The sequence below is a fragment of the Meriones unguiculatus genome, chromosome 12 (genome assembly GCF_030254825.1).
Source record: "Meriones unguiculatus strain TT.TT164.6M chromosome 12, Bangor_MerUng_6.1, whole genome shotgun sequence".
In the NCBI taxonomy this organism is placed as follows: domain Eukaryota; kingdom Metazoa; phylum Chordata; class Mammalia; order Rodentia; family Muridae; genus Meriones; species Meriones unguiculatus.
The window spans coordinates 54,767,146-54,782,211 of NC_083360.1; the positions used below are offsets into that span (position 1 = coordinate 54,767,146).

At 37.1% G+C, this 15,066-nt stretch overlaps 1 protein-coding gene across 39 annotated transcripts in view; it reads right to left on the minus strand.

The window, feature by feature from the left end:
- Ptprd (protein tyrosine phosphatase receptor type D) overlaps nt 1-15,066 on the minus strand; it is a 2,581,289-nt gene that overhangs the window by 109,948 nt on the left and 2,456,275 nt on the right. For 26 of the 39 annotated variants that reach the window (XM_060365741.1, XM_060365771.1, XM_060365740.1 and 23 more), the window contains 2 exons: nt 8,705-8,746; nt 8,105-8,202 (listed from right to left, as the gene is read on the minus strand). In XM_060365741.1, the coding sequence (XP_060221724.1) occupies nt 8,105-8,202; nt 8,705-8,746 (140 nt within the window). The remainder of the gene's footprint in view (nt 1-8,104; nt 8,203-8,704; nt 8,747-15,066) is intronic. The other 13 variants (XM_060365770.1, XM_060365751.1, XM_060365769.1 and 10 more) reach the window with 1 other exon arrangement.

Here is a 15,066-nt window from a genome sequence, read left to right on the forward strand (position 1 = left end):
GTTACTTAAGCCAAATTCTACAAAGTCTAGTAGTCTGACTGGTGCAGTTGACCATTCTGCAATAGTATTTCTGCTGTTAGCTCAATAAATGCAATGCCCTAATTGGCAAGGAGAGAGATCAAGTCCCACTTTGAGAAGTAGAGAAATTAGCAAATGACTTTGCCTTACAATCTTGTTGCAGAAGAATCTCACACTGACTGACTAGTTAATTTAGCTGTTCATTTTCCTCAACTCAAATTATCCATACCAGTGAATAAAACATTTTCACTTCTTTTTTAGTTCATGAAATTATTCATTTTCCATTCCACTACATAAATGACCACAATTTGTTTAATGCCATAAAACAACAATAACAGTAAACTCTTATGGCCCATGTTTCAATTTTATAGCTTGGGAAAAATTTTTGAAACAAATCTTTGTCACCTACTGTGTTATTTCTTATTGAAAATAGAAGTGCTACTCCCTAGGAAAATCCAACAGATTCAAAAGCAGAACACACAGAGACATAAACAGACACAGGCACACACATGCACATACATGCAAATATCAAAGGTTGTTGAAGACAGATTTGTGTCTTTAATGTGCTGTGGCATGGTCAAATACACTGAGAACTTTGTTCTGGGAAAAATGAAAATGTTTTGTTTTTAGTCACTGCTTTGATGACAGGCCATCTTTGTTTCTTTTCTGTAGAAATATGTTTACCACAGGGGATTATTTATCCCTGGAGAAAAGAAATATACTATCAACATGTCATAGGAAAACCACCAACTATTCTGATGGATAGTTATACAAGGCAATGTGGTCACTATAGTATCCACACAGGATTTCAGCAGAAATACTTTTATCTACAGGAGATTAGGACATAACAAGAAACAAACAGAAAGAGAATTAGTTCTCCAAGGGAAATAATTCAAGTTGGAGTGAAGATGAACATACCATCAGCTCTTGATTCTACCACATAGTAGGTGTGTGACAATGAGTAAATTTTCTTTCCCAAGTTTATGTTCTAAGTGCTCTTAACACTTGAAAATTTGTTCCAAACAATGTTTAATGTCTCAACATATCTCAGAAATGTGTTTGTGTATTTCATTACTCATCAAGGAAACAGTAATATATTCTTTTCCTCTTTCAGTATATTATGCAGAGTTTATTAAATAATGGATACTATACATGATGTGATAAAATCATAAGATGAAGGTTTTAACATCAGTAAAGTTTTCTAGAAGAGCCTTATCCTTATTGACATAAAGGGCAATGGAAGAAATCCTTAACACATGTAGATGATAAATGGCAGAAAGATGATAAGTGCAATGATCAGAGATGTCCATCTTTTTAGATGGTAACAAAACTCAGGTTGACCTTCATGACAGAAACAAAAAAAACAAAGTTGTGCTCTAATGAGGAATTCTGAGAACCAGTTATATTTTCACTTTTCAATTACAATAAAAGGGTTGTAGATGGTAGTTTTGATATATAATTTTAAGGCAATACTACATATAGAAAGAGCTAGTACTAACAAGTCTGAAAGTTGATTCTTGACAACTGTCTGTGTGGTCACCAGAGCTAGGACAGATAATGTCTTAAAAGGAATTAAAATTCTATCAGAAACTGGTTGGTTATCCCCATAACATCCATGTTATCAAACCAATGGGCGGTTCTATTGTGGGAGACTATTGTGAAACAGTGTTTTCTAAACAAGTCCGGACTGTTATACATATAAACTCACAGAATGCAGGAACCTGTAACCACAAGCTAGTCAAAATTCTAGCATGGGGAAAACAAATGAAGCTCCACCCACAGCTGAGGTGCTGATGGCTGCTTGGTGGAGAAAGAGTCAGTTTTCTTCTGGGATATGGGTCCTGATAAGTTGCTTCAATGAATAACTCTACAACCATGCCCATACTGAAAGCACTAACTGGACTTAATGGTTTTGTGGGGGGAAAAAAGTGTGAAAATCGAAAGGGAGACCTAGTGGGTTGATTCTGGTAGTGTAGTGTAGGAAGCTGATTTGTGCAAAACACATTGCATCCATGTATAAAATTCTCAAATAATTTGCAAAACTATTTTTAAAGTACTTATAAGCAAACTGTCAGAAATTTTGAAGTGGTTTCATTGTTAACTGTATTTTAAGGCAGGTGAATACCTCAATTCAGACCACAGAGTTTGTGAGAACTTGAATATAATTGAGTTAGAATTTGATTTGGAGAAAATGAATATTAAGAACCAAACTGGAAGTCATATTTTATTTTGTCTTCCTAGCGTACCTTGATCATAATTCCTGGGATACTTGCAAGACCTTGGGGCCTTGACTCATGGGATGGAACAAATCTATTCATGGGAATAACTTATTGAATTTAGTTTGTAGGAAAAAAGGGACACAAAGTTTCTCCTGCCAGTCTCATGTTAAGAGGGCACTTGTGGCAATGCACAGGAGGCAGAAAATTGTACAATTTTGAGTTCAAATTTATCTGTTCCTAAACTAGCATTGCTTTAAATAATCCCCCAATTGCTCATCTTCACTACAGGTTCTCTATATTTTTGTTCTCTATATTCTCTATATTTATATGGTCATAAATTAACCATATTGAGAAATTACTTTGTAAATATATTCTGAATTCTCATTATAATCTGAGAAGATTTTTAAACATCAAATTGATTATACTGTAAAACAAAATTTCACTAGCATACCTGTTTAAGGAGAGAATGAATTTCCTCAGAATAGGCATGATAAGACTGTAATATACACTTTTAACCTTTTAATATATACCTAATGCTTTTAAAGTAATGGCTGTAATTACTTTCACTGGTTCCCTTTATCAAAGGCTTCCAGTTTGTAAGCTGCCATTAATATACGCATAGGCATGCATTCCCTAACTTTCTTAGCCATACACTTGATAGATGAGGAACTTCTAAGGGTATGCCACTGTGCAAGGCTACAACTGGACACAGTATTCAAATCAAATTGCAAATTTGTTTGTATTAAACCCCACGCCCTCTCCACCATCATAATACTTAGGTGTCACAATTGACACTGCAATGGAAGCTCATGATAACTCTTGGCCTTCCAATTTCATCTCACTTAACTCTCTCATATAAACAACTGTACCATCCTAAGTCCACTCAATGCTATTTCTCTACATACACTTTCTTTGTAAAGATATAATACTAAGTCAGGCAGAATGGCCCACGCCTTTAATCCTAGCACTCAAGGAGGCAGAGACAGGTACATCTCTGTGAGTTTGAGGCTAGCCTGTTTGACAAAGCAAGTACAGGACAGCTAAGGCCATCCAGAGAAACTCTGTCTTGAAAAAGAAAAAAAAAATCTTGTTAAACAGCAGATCGGACTCATGAGGTTTGGGACAGTAACTAAAACTCTGCATCTCTAATACTCCTGGGTAATGTCAGTGCTACTTACGTGATGATGAGAATATCCTTCATCTATGTGTTTTGATTCTGCTATTGGAAAAATACTAGTACTCTTCTTCAAAGTTCTGCTCATACTGCTTCTTCTTCTTCTATATTTACTCAGTTTTCCATTCCCACTTTGAAAAATTTTCAGTAGTTCTTAAGTGTATTGGTTCATTAATTGTATTCCTTATTATTCTTAGAAATATATAATTGTCTTGATCTTCTTAGAAACATACTTTTAAAAAATGCATTCTCTCTCTTATTCAACATGGCAAAGCAGAAAGAATGAAGCCAGGTGAATGAAGCACATTGACAATTTTAGTGAAGACTTCAGAAAAGGCAGGAGGCTTCTAGCTTTGGACATTGGTATTTGAAGTATCCTTTGACTGCATGCCTTTCTTTGATTTCTTGTGCTTTTCCTTAAGTAGTTCTATAGTCATAGTTGCCATCTATGGTGATTTTAATAGAATGGTACCTACACATTCAAATACTTGATTCCAATTTAGGAAAATTGTTTGGGAAGGAATAGGAAGTGTGGATTTGCTTGAGGAGGTATGTCACCAGGTGCAGGTTTCAAAAGCCTATACCATTTATACTTTCTTTCCACCTTGTAGCTGTTTCTAAAGTTATAAGTTTTCAGCTGATGTAAGCTCTCAGCTGCTGCTCCAGTGCCATGCTTGCTTGTCTGGTATAATATTCCCCACTATGACAGTCAAGGACACATCCTCTAAAACTGTAAGCTCCAGCAAACTCTTTCTATAAGCATATCTGCTTGTGGTATTTCTTTACATTATTAGAAAAGTAACTAATACCAACAATGTGTCTAATCTAAACTGTACTTGTACATATATATTTAATGTATATGTATTGATAAAAATAGTACTCTGATGATGTCTGCCAATTGAGTCTCAAACATACTAGTGTCTATTTGTCATCAAAAGAAGTGGTGAAAAGTGGAGAATCATGTTCTATATTGTATAATGCTAAATATAGGATATCAACTTTCAAAATGAAGTCTTCAGAGATCTTTCATGAAAATTCTCTTAAAAATCTAAGACTCTACCCAGCAGTGTATCAAAGCAGATGCTGAGATTCATGACCAAATTTTGGGGAGAGTGCAGAGAATCATATGAAAGAAAGGGGAGATAGAAAGACCTGGAGAAGACAGGAATTCTACACGGAGAGGAACAGAAGCAAAAAATCTGGGCACAGGGGTCTTTTCTGAGACTGATACTCCAACCAAGAACCATTCGTGGAGACAACCTAGAACCCCTGCACAGATGTGGCCCATGGCAGCTCAGTATCCAAATATGGGTATCCAAATGGGTTCCATAGTAAGGGGAATAGAGACTGTCTCTGACATGAACTCAGGGGCTGGCTCTTTGATCACCTCACCCTGAGAGTGGAACAGCCTTACCAGGTCACAGAGGAAGACAATGCAGCCAGTCATGATGAGACCTGATAACCTAGGGTCAGATGGAAGGGGAGGAGGACCTCCCCTACCAGTGGACTTGGAGAGGGGCATGGGAGATGAGGGAGGGAGGGTGGAATTCAAGGGAATGAGGGAGGGGGCTATAGCTGGGATACAAAGTGAATAAACTGTAATTAATACAAAAACTAAAAAAAAAAAATCTAAGAAAATCTAAGATGGCGTCTAAGAAAAAATTCACTTTATTTTTTAAAGACAGTATAGCCCAGGCTGGACTTTAAATGTATGCTACCATACACCTTCCACATGCTATGATTATTGATTTGTTCTACTATGTTAGCCACTAGAGATCTGAGTTTAAAATATACCAGACTTTCAAACAATACCATTCTGTTTTGAAAAACCTGCATTTATTTTGAATTTTATATGTTTATAAGATGAATCCGTTGCCTGGAAAGCAGATTCTAGTCTGTGTTTGGCAGATGCTATTTTCAATCTGTGATTACTTACATTTCACTGACTTTTTTTCCTCATAGAAGAATATGAAAGCTGAAAGCCTTTACAATGACCTTCAGAGATAATGTTAAATTCATTTTTAGGCTATACTTTCAGCTATCATTGTCCATAATAATTGGGCCTGATGTACAATTTGACTTATGTCCTCCTATTCTGACCTCAGGACCATTGTAAAGAACTTTCCTGTCTTTAACATTTGTTTGTTTCAAACCTAGGGTGATGAATTTAGCTTTGCAGTTTCAATAAACATTAATCTACAGTGATTATGCCAAAATAAAGAGGCATTTGAGAGTAATGAGTTTTTTCTTCTATTTTCTTCACTGAAAACCAGTTAAAATATATTCAGATTTCTATGGCATCTAGTAAGAAAAAAATTTCCCAAAGTGTTTCTGTGATATTATTATGTAAAGGCCTTAATCTTATTACCACAGATGACTACAACACCTAAATTCTCCTTCATGGCTGTTAAACCACAGTCCAGTCAATTCCAGCCCAGGGAGCTTTAATCACAGATCATCTTTCTGAAGAACGATAAAGACTGTGTGGGCTATCATGTCAATGGCTGTGGTGACTCTGGGAGCTGCTAATAGCAGAAATGCCAGCATGCAGTTCATAGCTACTTTTAAGGAGTGTTTCTGAACAAAATGATCATTAGCTTAGCTTTGCATGGAACATTTCTTGAGAATTATTTTTTAAATAAGTGAAGCCAGCTATTTCATTCAATGGATACAAGTAAATTTGCTGGAGCAGCTTGAAGTTTTTGCTAATGGAGAGTGGAATGGTGGTTCAGGGATCAGCCGAGAGATTATATTTTTAAATTCTGTGACCTATTACATCATTACATATAAAAAATTTAAACAGGGTCACAAAGAAAATACATTAAAAAAACAATTAAGACTTAACACATTAACAATGAAGAGCAGTGAAGATTCTGGTAAAAAAACTGACCCTTAAACTAAGAGTTTCTGTTGCCCCAGGATTTATTCTTCACTTTCCTTCTTCTCATTGCTACAACTCTATTTCCATCTCCAAGCTCCAAATAAGAAGGTACTAGAGCTGTTTTAAAGGTGGTTGTATCATCTATCAAGGGGGAGGGTGCACTTAGTGGAGGAACAGTGAAGAGGTGAGAAGCAGGGCTTTAAGAAACTATGACAACACTTAGTCAAGTTTTCATTTCTCAGAATGTTTTCTCAGAAAAATGGAAAATATGACTTTGCCCGTTCTCAAGGGGAAAAAAAAAACAACAAAAACTCAACTCTTGTATTTTACTAAATTGCACAGAGATATTAGAACATGCAAACTGAGGAAGGCTGGAGAGATAGTGGATCCCAATTCAAATGGCTGGCTTATCCAGCACAGCACTAGGAAGCAGGATGTAGTGTCTGGTTCTATGATCTCCGCTACTCAGGAAGCAGGTATGATACTGCGTCTGAGAAAACTTAGCGAGACAGACTCAAAATGAAAAAGAAGCATTTTAGTATACACAGTTCAGTTTTAGAACAGTGCATGAGGCCCTGGATTCAATCACTAAGACTTGGGAGGTGGTTAAAAAAAAAAAAGAAAGAAAAGAAAAAAAGAAACGAACAAAAATGAGAGAGAGAGGGAGTTGAAGAATTTAGGAAGGCTATGTATACAGACTACAATGGACCTTCTGCTCCACATTTTTAGATACTGTAAGCCTGAGGTTTATGAGCTCTCTGGATACTTGACAGTAGACTCACAGAGTTTTCTCACTGCCTGTGATAGGACAAACTGTTAAATCTGATAAAGACTACCCTGAACAACTGCATTTGAATCTGATGCAGCAAAGACTAAGAAAAGGTAAAAGGGAGACTGTGCTTTAAAACCTCCTGTAAGAAAACCAGTAGGAATCTACTGATATAATCTGGGAAGTTCAGAAAAGCCTTCAATCCTCTGTTGTTTGGAACAATTACAGGATTGTAGTGGCATCTTTAAGTTTGCTGTAACATAAAATACAAGAACAGTGATGTTCATTTAGTAGTGATACATGAACAGGTTTCACCATGAGCTCCTGTTGTTATGGAATACTAAAAATGGCCAGTTTTGCAGAACATTTGCTTAACAAATGTCACACTCAACAGTATCCAAATTCACACACATACACATTCACCAAAAATTCACATATAATCTTTAAGAACTCTAAAACTTAATGTACTAGTTTGGAAACAGGCACATTTCTGGTCAACACCTTGTGTAGTGAATGGTGATTCAGTTAAATACAAAGGTGTCAGGCCATGGGGAACATACTCAGAAATCTACTACTTAGGAGGCCAGCAAAATGGCGCAGCAGGAAAGGAGTCGAGATTCTCAGAATCCCATGCTGAAGGAGAGAATTGTTTCCTGAAACTGTTCTTCAGATTTCCACGTATGCACACTCACATATACACATGCATATAGAAAAATAAAACACAATAAAAAACCTACTTATTCCTGATGATCTGTTTTGCAGTGAAGATTCTTACTATGAATAAATTAATTTGTACCTCTTGGAACACATGGAAGCTTACTGAGTCAGAACACCTCATGAAAATAAAATCACTCAATATGTACTAAAGAAATGTAAAACAATACCTATAAAATGCAGCTACTATATTAATTCAATTGTTCATTTATACAATTTGTATCAGATTTGAAGTTGTGTTTGAATTAGAAATGCTGATATTAATTTTCTAGTTAAAAACAAAGGCATGCATAAGTTGGAAGTTCTGGCGCATAAACAAAGTATATTACCTCATATTCCTGGGAAAATTTGAGGTTGTCATTTGCTTTCAACCTTTCAATATGATCTGCAAGTTCCAAGATGGGTATTGGAGGATGGCTAGCCATACCTATTAAAAATGAAAAGGAAATAAGTTTGACTTAAAAAAGAAATGACGTTAATACTTCCAAAATACAGTGAATGCTAGAGTTAGAAATGGCCTGAAAACATGTGAGTAGTAAAGATGTTTTATGTGAGGAAGCAGGCAGATAGTCTGGTTACTCAAAGCAGTACATGCTCTAAAGGAAAGATTTGGGAACCAAGTAGATAATTCACCAAGCATATCCCCCAAACTAGCATTCCTAGTGTAGAAAAAAGTGTTACTGTGCTATGAATCAATGAGGTTAGCTAGCAAAGCAAACTGAAAGTTGGCCTGATGGCAACTTCTGCTTTGAGTAATTACTGTTATGCACCTCAGACTCCTTCTCCTGCACTGTGTGGAATGGAAATTGTGTGGAATTAAATGGTGTGAAATCAACCAAGGAAAGGACAGTGAAGAAGGCCTGAAAGGGAAGGAGGAGCAGCTTGATAGGAAACAAAAAGTGACTTATGTATAATCAAAGAAAACTAACTTGAAAGATGAAGGTTACCAGGGTAACCGGAATCATCTGAACCTGCAAAGGAAATGATGGTGTAAATAATAAAAAAAAAGAAAGTATGGATTTGTTTTAAAAAATGAAATGGATAGCCTGATATACCTTTATTAAGGACTAATATAATGCAAGCTTGTGCAGGGTTTACCATATAATATGATAGGTGAGGATAGCTTTAGTATTTCACAGACACTGTCAGGTGACAACATTCACATGCAAATATGGACACAGAAAATGACATGCACAACTGCTCACTGACAATGCTAACCAACAACACACTGACACCAAACCAAACTGAACTTCAAAAATGTTTCCACTAGTAGCAGATTGTAGAGGCTGGGGTTGCAGCCTTTTCCTGGCCATTTATAAATGGCTACACTAATTACATAGTAGTGTTTTGCCCCCCAGGTATCACTCTTCAACCCCCAGCAAACTTACAAGCTACTCCAGATGTAAACATCTTTGTCCACTGATGAAAAATGAATTCAGGAAAATGAGCATATGGTAGATAAAAAGACAAAGGAAAGAAAAGAAAGCAAGAGAGGGGTCTGATACATCTTAGCTCAGTCGGCCAGCTGAAGGCACATTAATTTCACAGTGTTTGTTAAAAATAATCTGCCGTTAATTTTGATGATTCTTGTGTTTTTCTGATGTTTTCTCTCTGTTCACATGATTTGATCTTGTCTCATTGAGATTAATTTTGCAAGTGTACCATGAGAGAGAATTGCTGACTCGGATATTAAAAGACACAAATTCCAGCTGGATTGAGACAGTGAACTAACATGCCCCTAGGGAAGCATCTGAAGTAGAAAATTAGAAGTGGGGAGCTCCAACTGGAAGCTCTGGTGATGCTGTGCTGTCACTGCAACTCTGGAGGGTAACAGGCTGGAAGGATGACCGTTAGATCAACGTGACAAGATTACTTATGAATACTTTAGAAATGGTGCCTATGTAAAGTCACCCACTAAGTTCCTTTATCTGACATGCCAAATTATCATTGGCATCATAAATTAAGTAAACAGACCAACCAACAAACAAACAAAACTACTTTGCTTCTTCAAGACATTCTGCTGCGATGTGATCTGTGGTGGCTTTGTGTTCGTGGCTGTGAAGGTCTACTTCTATGAGCCAAAATCTTGTTAGAGGCCCAACAGAAATGAGTTGATTAGATGTAGATTCTGTTTGTTGATGATATAATTATATATTTGTACCAAAATTTTGGAGCTCTTCCTGAAACTTTTCATACAGATGGCAGAATGGAACTAATATACATTTTTGTGGAGGGAGAAGTTTAGTGACAGCAATCTAGTAACTAAGAGTGAGCTTATCCAGATGAGGCACTCCCCAGAGAAGAAAATGGAAATACATAAGCACAGGAGATGTTAGGCTGATCTGGGCATGGAAATGGCTGATGTGGACATCATTGCAGTGCTTTAACAGAGAAAGTAATAGAGACAAAGATGTTTAGACCTTTTCGAGCGAATCGTGGGAGAGAGTTATTATCATATATGGACTGAGTGGTGGTTTGGCTAGAGAGGGAGGACACAGAGCCAATCAGGGAGGCGTAGGGGACTGAATTACTGCTCAAAGCTGCAAAAGTAAAGCCAGTTGGAGATGGGAAAAGTATTAGTATAACAGCAGAAGACCATAAGAAATAACACAAGATGTGATCACATATACACTTCTGACATGTGTTCTCAAAGTACTTTTTTGGAAACTAGGTACAGAGAAATCCAAGCAAATCTGTATTCACTCTTTGTAAATAGCATTAAAAAAATCTGGTACTTAAGGCTTGAAAATATGTATCATATATACCCAATTTCTAGGACAAGAATGGCCATTTCATCTACAAGGGGTACAAGAACTCCATGGACTACAAAGGAAAGGTAGGTCCAGGATATAGAATATGAAGTTACTTCTGCTCTGATATCTACTGAACAGGGACCAGAAATTGAGCCTCTCGGTGTCATTATATATAAGATCAAAGTATGAAAGTAGGTTAATTCTGAGCAGCATCCTTCTTCAGAACACTATTTCACTATACTGATAGAGACTCTGGACAAACAAGGGTCTTTTAGGAGTGGTTCCTATAAAACAATTTTTAAATTATGGCAGCTGTGCTTTGAGGTATGGAGAGAATTCTTTATAAAACAGAAAATCATTATGTACTTGCGTTTTTTGCTATTTATGTTTATGAAAATTTTCTTTAGCTGGCCAAAACAGTACCTACTCCATATAATGATACTGATTTCCTTATCTTTATGGCTGAATCAACATCAGTTTGATGTCAAATAAAACATGGGACAAAGTTACTCTAACCTGAAGCTCTTTATTTCATGTAGGAAAACAATCATAAAAGGAGGGTTGACTAAGATTGGACCCCTGTAGACTCATATTGAAATGATTAGTGAGTGGTATTAACAGGTGGGACCTTGATGGAATAGGTACAGTCTTGTTGGAGGAAGTGTAGCATTGGGGAGGGATCCATTATTTCAAGTGCCCAATCCAGGCCCAATGTTTCTCTCTGTTCCTGCTGCCTGCCAATCCTGATAGAGAACTCTCAGCTACTTCTCTAGCACCATGTCTGCCTGTGTGCCACCATGCTTCCCACCATGAAGATAAAGTACTGAACCTCTGAACTGTCAGCAGCCCAATTAAAAGTTTTTCTTTTTAAGAGTTGCTGAGGTCCTGATGTCCCTTCACAGCAATAAAATCTCTAACTAAGGTAAAGAGTTTACTTTCGAATTCTCTTGAAGAAAGCTGTCCATTGCCCACTGCTGACAAATGCAAATGAAACAATACATATTCTGGATTAAGGAGTAGACACTAAAAATACTAAGAAGACTACATTGATCTCACTGTAGTGTTGGTATAATATTCTTGTGGAATGTATTCAATTTATCCTTGTTCATTCAAATGCTGATTTTTCTATCCCCCAGATAGTGGGGTAGAAAATGCAATCTAGACATTGCATTGTGATATTTATTCTAAGCATCACCTGTCTCAAGTTTGTGTAAACATGCCACCATTTGTTCTTTGTGTTGTCAATAAAACAACCAGCCAATGCTGTGCAATGGAGAGTATAGAGTAGAACATCCTGGTCTGGAGAAGAGAAGAAAGAAATGAATGGGAGGAGTGGGAGAGCAGAGATTCAGGAGGATAGCACTTGGAACCATGAGGATTGATGAACCAGACCTAAGATATGACTAAAAGCAAGTATAGTGTTGGAAATTCTGAATGGGAGGAAGCTATGTGGGCTCAGAGATTTAGGATGGAGTAATCATTGCCCAGCATTGTGCTCTGGGTTAAATAAATACATCCTAGTCTCTGTGTGGTGATTTGGGTATACACCTGGTTTAAGAATAAACACTGTTTAACTAGAAGATAATTCAATAATAAATATTAATATTCAACAACACAGTAATATTTGCTCAGCTTTTTTCTGGAAGCCTGGTCAATTTTCACAGTCCAGAAAACAAGCATGAGTGTGTGTGCCTGCGTGTGTGTGTGTGTGTTCATTCAGAACAAACATATTTTCATATTAATTCTAAGTTGTCTCTTTGCAGCTGCACATCAGACCAATTAATCCAGATACTGATATTTTAAGTTCCCTAGCAGTGGCTATTCATCCTATGAGAATTCATGATGAAGACAATAGGAGCCTTGTAACTCTGTTTGTTACTATTTTATGCTAAAAAATCCTATCAGGATTTATGAGAACAAAATAAACTTTTTTTTTGCTAGTGATATCCTGTGAACAGGCATTATTTCTTTTTTAGATATTATTAGCAGCAAAGAACTTGAAGTATAACTAACAATGGCTGAGGACGTGATAGGATCAGGGCATCATTGATGCACAACACAAATGCATTTTAAAGACTTGCATTGACCCTGAGCAGGGTTTTCATAATGACGCCACAGCATCTACCAGATATGATGTTAGAATGAAGCCCAATGCTGCCTTCACTATAAGGAAATCTATAATACAGGTCAGAGGAAAGAAAAAAAGATCACTACTTTCAACTTGGTACATATTCGTGATAATAGTCAGAGTGGCTTTCTTGCATGAAGTAAAACTTCAAAACTGTGATATTTTTAACTGAGATGCATTTTGGAGATAATATTGTCCAGTGTTTTTTATTTTATACAACAGGACTGAAAAGTTCAAAAATTGTGCCTGTTCACCTAAATGGTGAATAGCAAAAACACTACTATGCTGTTTGATCTCCTTTCCCTGATTCCTGTCTAGAACAGGAGCTGATTTTTCTAGACCAAAGGCAGAATCCAAGGGCTGAGTGAGTCAGGACGGTACAGCCAGTAACCAAGGATCCTTAGCTATTATTCAGCAGCCACTTTTACAAAGAACTATCCCCTTTCTTTCTTTGTGAGAAACTGACTTGGAGGGCTACTTTTGTTTTGCTTTTCAGGAAAGAAATATATACCTTTATTATCTGAATAACAACCAGAAAAATGAGGCTCAGCCCTCATGTCAGTCATTCTGGATGTGGAGATGTGTGTGGTGCCTGAGAATGGAAGCTACTCTGTTCTATTGCTTTCTGTGCGAAGTAGAAATGTGGGGTTAGTGGGGGAACTGTCCCCACAGCTAAACATCGTGATCAACTCTCAAGTGACAACCTCACAGTTTTCAATGTGGATGTACCATATTCTTGAAATTGAATAGATGACAAAGGTAAGACATAGAGGGCTTCACATAGAAGCACTAAGGGAAACAGGAATTTTATACACACAGGCTTCTATCTTTAACAGACAGGATGAGTACACTTGTTTCCCATCCAGAAGGTTGGGAGTAGGTATTGCTAATAACCTGGTGACCTTTGCTATCTGTATGGCTAAATCCCTCCAGCATTTATCCCTGACTCTCCCTCTAGACTAGACCTTCATCTTTAGCCCTGTTTCTCAGTCAATAGAACCCATCCTTACGTACTTCAGAGGCTGGTGACCTCTATACTGTTTCAGTCAAAGAGCACACCAGATCCTAGTCCCTTAAGATATAGAACCCATATTTATGTCTGAGATAATATGTACTTTGGAAAAAGAGTTTCCACGATGTCATGTCTTACGCTTTCTTCTGCACTAGGATCAGAGTAATTGTTACCAGAAAACTTTTTTCCCCCAAATTGTACTGTACTTCAATATGCCAAAAAAAAAAAAATAGAAAAGAAAAAGAAAAAAAAAAAAAAGAAAAGAAAAAAAAAAGAAACTGGCCTAGTGCTTTCAGGGACCCCGACAGTAAGAACTTGGAAGTCTCATTTGGCCTACTAGATTGTGACCTCTGCATACAAGAACAAACTCTTCCCTTTGTTTAATTTGTGAGAATTAAAATTAAAGAGTGTTGCTTCAATCTAGGTGGTGACATGTACACCAAGCTCTGGAGTACCACAATGATAATAAACCACCCTACTCTAAAAACAGTGTGCTAATTAACACATCTTAGAACCCTGAATTCAGCCTGGTTTTAGGGTGTGGTCAGGGAAAGGGCATTTAGTATTTAGGCTCAGGTCTTCAATGAATACTCTGAAGATTCCTTTTGTTAACATCCACAGATTCCCTAAAACTGTGAATAATATAAGCTCAAAATTTTAAAAAACTGCAGTGTAACTTGGCAAAACATTATTTAAAAATATGAAGGTGCTTTTGCTTTTAAAGTGTTCTTACAGTGTACCATCACTTATAGCAGGCTTCAAAAAACTAAATTATCCCTAGAGAGATGTTTATTAAAAAGAGTCTCAGTGTTTCTAATCCCAAAACACCAAACTTAAAATCTCTAGTATTCAAACTATCTTGACCTTGATTTGATACATCAGTGGAAAACTCCACATCTAAACTAATATGATAGGTGGCAGTAGAAATAGAGGTATACCAAAATACCATATAAAATTAGTTTCTAAGAAGTGAGAAATAGTAAGATCTGGAGAGGACAGGAGCTCCACAAGGAAAGCAACAGAACCAAAAATCTGAGCACAGGGGTCTTTCCTGAGACTAATACTCCAAGTACCATGCATGGAGATGACCAAGAACCCCTGTACAGATGTAGCCCATGGCAGTTCAGTATCCAAGTGGGTTCCATAGTAATGGGAACAGAGACTGTCTCTGACATGAACTGATTGGCCTATTCTTTGATCACCTCCCCGTGAGGGGGGATCAGCCTTAACAGGCCACAGAGGAAGACAATGCAGCCACTCCTGATGAGATCTAATAGACTAGGATCAGAAGGACAGAAAAGAAGACCTTCCCTATCACTGGACTTGGGAAGGGGTATGTGTGGAGGAGGAGGAAAAAGGGATTGGGAGGGGAGGAGGGAAGGAACTGCAGTGGAGATA